This window comes from Ammodytes marinus (genome assembly GCF_949987685.1).
Source record: "Ammodytes marinus genome assembly, chromosome: 8".
NCBI classification, from domain to species: domain Eukaryota; kingdom Metazoa; phylum Chordata; class Actinopteri; order Uranoscopiformes; family Ammodytidae; genus Ammodytes; species Ammodytes marinus.
The window spans coordinates 12231659-12241279 of record NC_137212.1 but is presented as its reverse complement, the minus strand read 5'-3'; the positions used below and the strand labels follow the sequence as shown (position 1 = coordinate 12241279).

The window sequence follows — 9621 nt, the reverse complement described above, 5'->3', positions numbered from 1 at the left end:
TTACATTGTATCAAAGTGTCATTTATTCAGTGTTGTCCCATGGAAAGATATAAAGAAAAATGTGAAGAAATGTGAGGGGTGTACTCACTTTTGTGAGATACTGTATATATATACATACATATATATATATATATACATATATATATATATATATATATATATATATATATATATATATATATATATATATATATACATATATATATATATATATATATATATATATACATACACATATATATATATATACATATATATATATATATACATACACATATATATATATATATATATATATACATACATATATATATATATATACATACACATATATATATATATATATATATATATATATACATACACATATATATATATATATATATATATACATATACATATATATACATATATATATATATATATATATATATATATATACTTATATATACATATATATACATATATATATATATACTGTATATATATATATTTATATATATATATATATTAAAACATTTCTGTCATTTGTTTTTTGTCTTTGTGTCATTGTCTTATTTGTCAATGTGCCTTTTTGTGTTCTGTGTCATTTACACATTTAAACACTAACTGCTGCTAGAGAGTGCCAAACTGTATTTCGTTGTATTTTACAATGACAATAACATCCTTGAATCTTGAATTGCAGCCAAGGAGTGACCACTCAGAGAATTATGGTGTTCCAAAAAAAATTACAAATACAAGTGTATGGACTTAATGTGGAAGTCTTTCTTGGCTTTAAAGGAATCAAGTAAATCAATCCCACCCAATATGAGTGGTGAATTTTTCCAATCCTTGTAACCTGGGTGTGGACCATCAAAAGTGGATGGAGGAATAACTGACCGGTTGTCATTCCACGTCACAGTACAGGTGTCACAGGGCGTCATGTTCGAACTGAGTGGATTTGAAGCTCAAGCAGTTTGATTAGTAGATGCACAGAGGTGAAAAAATTGTCTACATAATAAAGTTTTGTATTGATGCAGGCTCCATGACAACATGACCTTAAAATCCAAGCTCAGACTTTGCACGTTTCCTCTGCACACTCCCTTGGTACTCGTCAAAGTCCCATGGATAGGCTTTCCCAAACATTGTTGTAGTGTCCAATGCCACTGAATTCCCCTTACAAGGAATTATCATTTTAGTCCACAGAGATATGCTCCTCTGGCACTATCTTCAGGCAATTCTCTCTGAATGCATCCAACCCATTGGCCTAATCTTCCAAAGCCCATTCTGTATATCTGAATATGTGAGCTTCTGGACAAAGTGGATGGATGAAAGCAAGGACTGGCAACAGTTACGAGTCATGTTGCTGTCAAACAGGAATTTCCTTTAAATAAGCTGTACATTCTGCTGTAGAAATACTACGAAGGTGTATTGCACATACAAATGATGTTACACCTGGATTTCAAATCGAATGTGTGCCCTGAAAGAGGTCTAAAAACGAGATATGGACACCAATATTTAGCTTTTTGTTTATATAAAATACATGTTGCAGTAAGGCAAGGCAAGTTTATTTTTAGAGCACATTTCGGACACAAGGCCATTCAAGGTGCTTTACATAAGCAATAACAAAATACAACAAGTAAGAACAAAATACATCAAGCATAGAGCACACATTCCTAAAAAATAAAAATAAAAATTAATTCAAAATGAGAAATTAAAATTTCAGGTTAAAACGGAAACAGAACGGTCTTCAGACCTGATTTAAAAGAGCCAAGTGTTGAAGCGGACCTCAAGTCCCCTGGAAGTTTATTCCAGAGCTTGGGTGCATTAAAACTAAAGGCTGCCTCTCCCTGTCTGGTCCTTACTCTGGGGACTTTCAATAGCCCAGTCCCAGACGACCTGAGAGCTCTGACTGGTTCATAAGGGACCAGTAGGTCAGATATGTATTTTGGCCCTAAACCATTTAGGGCTTTGTAGACCAACATCAATATTTTAAAATCAATTATTTGGTTAACAGGAAGCCAATGTAAAGACCTCAGAACTGGGGTGATGTGATCCACTTTTTTGGTCCTAGTGAGGACTCGAGCAGCAGCGTTCTGAATTAGCAGAAGCTGTCTGATTGATTTTTTAGGAAGGCCAGCAAGGACACTGTTACAGTAGTCAAGTCTACTAAAAATAAATGCATGGACAAGTTTTTCTAAGTCCTGCTGAGACATTAGCCCTTTAATTCTCAATATATTTTTAAGGTGGTAGTAGGCTGACTTAGTAATTGATTTAATGTGTTTTTTGAAATTTAAGTCGGAATCTATCACTACTCCAAGATTTCTAGCTTGGTGTGTGCTTTCTAACATAACAGATTTAAGCTGTGCGCTGACTTTTGATTGTTCATCCCTGGCACCAAAGACAATTACTTCAGTTTTGTCGCTGTTTAATTGAAGAAAGTTTTGGCACATCCAGTCATTGATTTGTTCAATGCATTTACTTAGTGCTTGAATCGGACTATAGTCTCCTGGTGATATGGTTATGTAAATTTGTGTGTCGTCTGCATAATTATGGTAGCATAATTTGTTTTTGTTCATAATCTGAGCTAGCGGTAGCAGTACACAATTTCATCCCAACAACTTTAATAATAAAATAACACAATATATAACATATTGTAAGCAAAATAAAAACAATAGATTTGGACCCAAAAAACAAAACTTTTCAACTGAATCAAGTCTTAAAGCCAGTGCAGTCGTCTTGAATAAGATTTATTAATTCAAACCCCTTATAATGGAAAACATTTAAAACATCTATAATTCTACCAGTGGGTTCTTGTAGAGAAGACTGTGGACACCACGGTCTTACACACCTTACAACCCTGCACTATTCTCACCTAGAGCTGTTTGGATACCGCAGTAAATGTGTACCAGACGTTTGCTTAAATACTTTTATAAATCATTCTTTTATATAAATACTATGAAAAGTGTGATTAAAAAAAATAAAATTTGACCAAACAATAAGCAAACATGTCTCAGAAGCATTTGATGGTTGACTGATTTTTGGGACAATTATGTGCTATGGACATGATTCAGCTAGCATGATGAGAATAAATACCCAGCCCCAGTCACAACACATTCCCAATGATAAACTGATAACAATGATATAATAAATACAAAAATATATCCAAATGACTCGTTTTTCAGTGACTGTCAACAGTCTTTTTTTTTGTCACTGGTTCATAATGCCCAACCAGTAAAGTTAAAGGTCGGTGACTTTCATAGATCAGAGCTCAGGATGAGTAAGAAGGAAGCAATTATTTTACAAGACATTAGTTAATAAATAAATGTATGAGGAAATTCTGAAATTGAATGAGTGACTTAATAGCAAGTGTTGCAATGTCAGTAAAACAATGCTGAGGTCATTAAACATGTTAGAAACTTAAAATAAATTCAAGTGAAAGCTGATCATCCATACCGTTTACCATTTGTGTCTGGTTGACTGCTCAGACATGCTGAACAAGAATAAGAAGTTCCATTGGACCTCGCCGAAACCTGACACTCGCAGACCACTTTCAAAAGAACAATAACAAAACTAAAGTCATACCTCAATGTAAGACCAGGGGCAGGAAGCAAAGTGTCAACAAGCTCTGTCGCCACATGTAACTTACAGTGTGGTGCTGCTAGAGGCTTTCCACACATTTCAGATTGGGGTTATGTACTCTATGCCACATAAGATACATCTGATGTGGAAGAAATCTGTGTACCAGTAAGACTTCTTTATAAAAGCATGGATCGTATTCATCTAGTTTTTTGGAGGGAACCCACAACCCTCCAGTCAACACTCCCATATGGGAAGTAGGACCCAGTCCTGCTTTGGCCAGACACATTCCCATGTAGACATCGTCAATGGGGAGAAGGGGAATGGACTGGGACATTTTGTATATGACCATAGCTGAATAGCCAGACAAGAGGAAGCCCCCACCACCACAGTACGGGGGGTACGAGTCTGACTCCTGCACCTGAACTGGGATATAATACTTGCTCCATGGATTTCTAATAGGCCCCACCCACTGGATCAGGTGGCCAGTAAAGAGGTGCTTGCTTCCATCTTGGCTTTGGAGATACTCCACCATGTTGTCTGTGTTGGCAAAGACGTCATCGTCACCATTTAGCAAGAAGCGAGCGTTCGGACAGTTTCTTTCCATCCATTCCAGGAAGAGAATCTGCTTCATGGTGAGGTTATAGAATGTGTCCTTAAAGTCCCATTGGAGGATGTCGTTGTACTCACGTTGCTCCAGCTCAAGTAGTGTGTTCAGTCTCTCTTTCTCAAAACCAGAACCGGTGGTTCCTGAGATGAAGATCCTTCTGATCCACACACCGTTATGAAGCCTCTCTTTGGCCCAGGTTTTGCGCAGCACCTCTCGGCGGTCATAGTTCCCTGCGGAGCTTTTAATGACCAGCAGTAGGAAGACTTCTGCTGACTTATCAGCTCCTCCACATTTGTCAGGCAGGTCCAGTAGCATGGGGAAATGGCGACAGTGTTTATAGTAGAGAAAGTCTTGAATGAGCTGAGAAAGATTTACGAAGCCTTTGACATTGTCAGCAGATGTGTTTTGTTCACATCTTGGCCAGGAGTATACATAGGAGTTCTTAGTGGTGGTTTGGTTCATCATTTGACTGTTAGCCTCTCTCACATGTATTGGGGGGTGAATGATTTTATGTTCAATATAATCCTTACAGAGATGGAGCACCAACAGACCAAGAGCTATCGCCACCAAGATAGCTCTGACCTTTCTCATATTTGAAGATCTGCAGTGACAAAAACAAAAATAACACAAGTTTTTTATCAGAACAACTCATAATGACACACACTATATCAGTTTATCCTATGGCAAAGTTCCCACTCAGCTGGAGAACAAACATATAATACATTGATAAGATGATATGGTATGGTTGAATGTTGTTTAGTTAGATATGGTTTTAAAACCAATATTGTTCACAAATGAAAAGTCAAACATAGCAAGACTAAATGTCTTAAAGTTAAGAACCATGCAACAATTCCTGTAAAATCAATGAAGGAATTGTAAATCGTTTGGAGAAAACAATGAAAATTGGTTAAGTTATGATATTGTACATGCACTAATTAGAGATGTTATCCGCCGCATTAACATCTTATTGTCTTCTAAGTTCCTAACTATCAAATAGTGAGTTTAAAAAATGGTGATTAAGCATATGACCCACTGATGAAAACGCCTGTATTTGCTGCTTTGCCCTGTAATACAATGGGGCTGCAGCGGTGTGTTCTTTTACTCAGGACATTGGAGCTTCAGACTCAGCAGTACTGAGTTCAGACCTGTGTGCTTTCCAGTACATCTGTACATTTTTTTAGTTTTGTTTTTATGTTTTATACAGTCTATGGTTTGTATAAGACATGGTCCTAGGTCCCACAACAGAAGTGCCTGCAACTACACTAGAAGCCATATTACAATTTTAAATGAGCGCATGTCTATTTAGTCCAATTGTAGTGTGTAAATTGTGTAAATTCAAGGGTTAATCTAACCGGTGACTTGGCAATAATTTATTATGAATCTGTGTATTGTGTGAAAGCAAGGGAACTGAGGTCATTAAGGTATCGCTTTTGAATCAACAAAATTAAAATGCTGTTCAACTATTTTGTGTCTGTGAATAACCTGGTAGTCTGATGCTATTCTTTCCTTAATTTGCCTAGTGTCCTTACATGCTATCTGCTTTACTTGTGGTAACATAATGTGTTTTATGTATTCTAATCTTGCCCCTGTAAAGCACTTTGAGTGGCCTTGTGTCTGAATTGTGCTATATAATTAAACTTGCCTTGCCTTGCCTTGCCTTGCCTTGCCTTGCCTTGCCTTGCCTTGCCTTGCCTTGCCTAACAATGGTTTTGTTGTGTTTCTTGAGAAAAGCAGCAGCTGTGCCATTTAAAGTGTACTTGAACCACTCTCTCTAGCTTAGGTCCGTTGGAAGGATAATGAATCAAGTGGTATCTAAGAAGACACTTACTACCAAATATCCAACTACAGTTAACTTTAAAGGCAACATCGCCAGCGCCATTTAGAAAAACACTAAAAATAGAGTTAACACACACATACTTTGGTGATCTTTTACTCTAGTAATGGTGGTTTTCAATTGCCCAACAATTCAAAATCAGTAAAGCTTTTCTCTGTGCAATATACTGTTTATTATATTTGATTTTTAAATCTATAGTAGCTCAATAAAATGTGCTACTAGAAGCCCAGATGTTTAGAATCAACTGTTGAGAAGATTGGAGGTAAACATTACAGTTGGATGTTTGAGAACCAACAGAGGTTGTTATGGGCAGAATTGAGACAACATTTTAAATATATGTGCCTGGTCTGAAAATATGAGACCCATAAATTAACTTGTTGCACATTTTGCATTACAGTAGTGCTGTAAACAACACGCTGGGGCTGACAGGAGTGAGCAGACAGAGCTTCAGAAGAGGCATGAGGTGGCTTGGCATCTGCCCGCTGAGTCCTCCCAGGCTGTGCTGTTACAAGGGGTGTGGGGTAGCAACAAATCAAATGCTGTAATGTCTCCTCAAAATGGGTGGACTATGTAACATTGGTGGTGTCAGACATTGAGTCACTAGGACAAATTAAACACCCATTTGACAAAATGTGGAAAGGGATGCTCTCTATATAATCTCAGCTGACTGACTGCATGAAACCCACCACCTACCACATCCTTGTTTACTGGCAATACACAATCGTACAATATTTAAGTGAGTGGAGTACTTTCTTCCCCAAATCAATAACACATCATATATTAAAGTAGGCTACTACTCAGAGCTTGGTTCTTTAATTACACAAGGTGTTTTGCATTTGTTGTTTGTGAGGTTCTATTTGTTACAAAAGTGGTGTAGTGTTTTCGCATAACGTCATCGTAGCATTTTAAACATTTCTCCTTACCTCATTATTAAAATGTGTATCGTTGCTCAATGATGCATTCGGAATCTAATAAGAAAGAAGTGGTAAAAGAGAACAAAGTTCAACTGTTGTTAAGGATGTTGCAGGATATAAAGAGTGCTCAACATGTTTCTATTGTTTGTTTTACCGCTATATACAGCAAAACAGTGGCTACAAATCAGCAGTATACCTTTAGAGATACTTCTTTTAGTTTGTCTGCTACTATATACTTGCACACCACTACATTTCAGAGGTTCTTACTAGTAACTTTGCAGATTGTACATACAAAATATATCACTTGTAAAATATAATAGCATAGGTTAAAATAAAACAACTGTTTATTGGCTAACGCCATCACTCTGACCAGCCACTACAGATTGACAATGAAGACAAAACCTTCAGTTTGTATTCCTTTGTGATGGCCTCTGCTGTAGGCTAATCCTTATGGGATTTACTCAGGAAATGTACATAGCCTAAGTGAAATTCTGAGGTAGACCAATTAAATTAACATTCATGTTACTACACTATAGGCTACTACACCACTTGAGAAGGAAATGCTGCACCTTTTGTTCTGTAACATTTATTTGACAGATAGGCCTATAGTTACCTGTCAAATTTTACATGTCATTTTACAGATGTCAAAATAATAAAATTATCAAGTATTTCACAAAACCCGCCGAAATTACAAAAGTAAAACAGATTTGAGCAGGGAAACTTATTTTTTTCATCATCCATCTCTCACATCTCAGGACCCCTCTGGATTATCTTGTGATTAAACATTGAGAAGCCATAACAGTTTAATATTGTCGTATAGCCCTACTAGCCTACATTTATAGTCACATGGGACAGCATACTGCACCATGAGTAAAGGCTGTTACATAGGCTACTCCGCGAGAAGAAAGAAGAAAGTTCTCGGTGACAGAGTTGAGAGAAGAAAATTACGTCATTTTCTTCTCTCAGCTCTTGTTCAGCTGTTCTTGCAGCTTGTTCTCGATCTCGACACATCACCCGGGCCGAACTTTCTTCTCGCAGGTTGTCCGAGAACTATTGTGTGATTGGTCAGTCTGAAGTCAATGAGGAAAGCGAAGTGAAATCAGCTGGCGCTACTGAGTCAATTACCATGGTAACAATGCGCCGCGGTGAGGAGTTTGGCAGTTGAGTTCTCGTGAAGTAGCCTATATGTCAGACCAGAAAGAACTTCTCGCAGCTCTGTCACCGAGAACTTTGTTCTTTCTTCTCGCTTCTTCTCGAGTATGTAACAGCCTTTAAGCTTTTCAGGGTACAAATAAATTAAGTAGGCCTACCCTATAGCCTACTGAACATTGTGTGGTGGCAAACATCGTTTTTTTTAATTTAGGCCTATATTTTTTTTATTGAACCATTCATAATGTAAAGTCAACTCTTAGGCCTAATTGATCTAAATGAAAAAGTATGACGGTGTGTTAATTTACTTCTTTAAAGGTTTAAACGTGCTTTTCTACACCAATAAGGCCTATTATTATTTTTCGGAAAATTGCAGATTGGTCTCAAATCACACTAGGCTGTAGCCGACAAAAAAAAAAAAAAAAAAAAACTTCGCCTAAAGTGTCATGCAGTAGGCTAGCTCAAGGAAGTAGAATATAGTGATTTGACGGATCGGATTACATTTATATTTAACTGGAAAAAGAAAACTTGTTCCTTCTCCCGATTTTCCTATTAAGTGCAATGTGTGAACGCTATTTAATCTAATTTCCCAATTAAGATGAAACACTGAATTGATCAAGCGTCAACGGATAGTCTATAAAAATATTAAAAGCTAGTGTTATCTGAAACATTTCCCGTTACTTTTAATTCGGAAACTTCCTCCAGGATAGTAGGCTATTCCTCCGGAGAAGTTGGTATGGTAACTCAAATAAACAGCACTAGGCTACATGAAGTTGGTTGGTAAACTTGACAAAGTGTGGCTCACTTACCGTTTCGAGGAGATAGATCCTCACGTCTGTCTCTGTAGTCACAAAGAGTATTAATAAGTTAGTGGGCAGCAGCAGCAAGGCTATGTGCTGCTGGCCCCGCCCGTTTCTGCTGCTGCATGAGGAGAGCTGATCGTATCTGCCAGTCAAGCACTCTATCTATCCTCAGCACGCTACACATCTGAAAGCTTTCATTCCTATTAGGTATCACAGGTGTAACCAGCTACAGAAAACTGGACAAACTAGTTCCCCTCTCTCCCCTGTGTCCACTCTTAAAGTTTTGAAAATTGTAACATCTAGCCTATTTGAAGCTGTCGAGTTAGGCCTGGTAGAAGGCTACATTTCCCTCATTGAATGTAGACAAAAACTGTAAAATGTATCAAAACAACTACTGTATTAATACTGTTTAGTGATAGAAATCATGATTAATTAAACGTAAAAGCATATATAATGCACATGATTTTTCAGGGATTTGTTTCAATGTTGCGAAAACGCAGCACTGGGCTTTATTCACACAAAAGGCCCCATCAATTAATTTCAATAAAGTTCATTATCAAGCTAAATATTTTGATATTATTGAATCTTCATTGCCTTATAATCTGTGGACTGGTTCTGAACAAATGACCCATCTGTACAGTAGTACAGGTGGACCTGAAGTAATGAGTAAATAGATATAGTTTTATTTCAAAATGCATCCTGTGAGGTTGAATGTAAAAATTGACACGACAATCCAAATGCATGCACTCAGGT

General features: G+C 37.1%; 1 protein-coding gene across 1 annotated transcript; it reads right to left on the bottom strand.

Annotated features, from left to right (window-relative positions):
• Positions 1–1729: 1729 nt before the first annotated feature.
• Positions 1730–8936, bottom strand: LOC307254723 (N-acetyllactosaminide beta-1,3-N-acetylglucosaminyltransferase 3-like). The gene is made up of 3 exons (XM_080033207.1): positions 8875–8936; positions 6926–6970; positions 1730–4769 (listed from the first exon to the last, which is right to left on the bottom strand). The coding sequence occupies exons 2-3, from the start codon at positions 6928–6930 to the stop codon at positions 3641–3643; spliced, it is 1134 nt and encodes a 377-aa protein (XP_079889333.1). The 5' UTR covers positions 6931–6970; positions 8875–8936; the 3' UTR covers positions 1730–3640.
• Between the last annotated feature and the right edge of the window lie 685 nt (positions 8937–9621).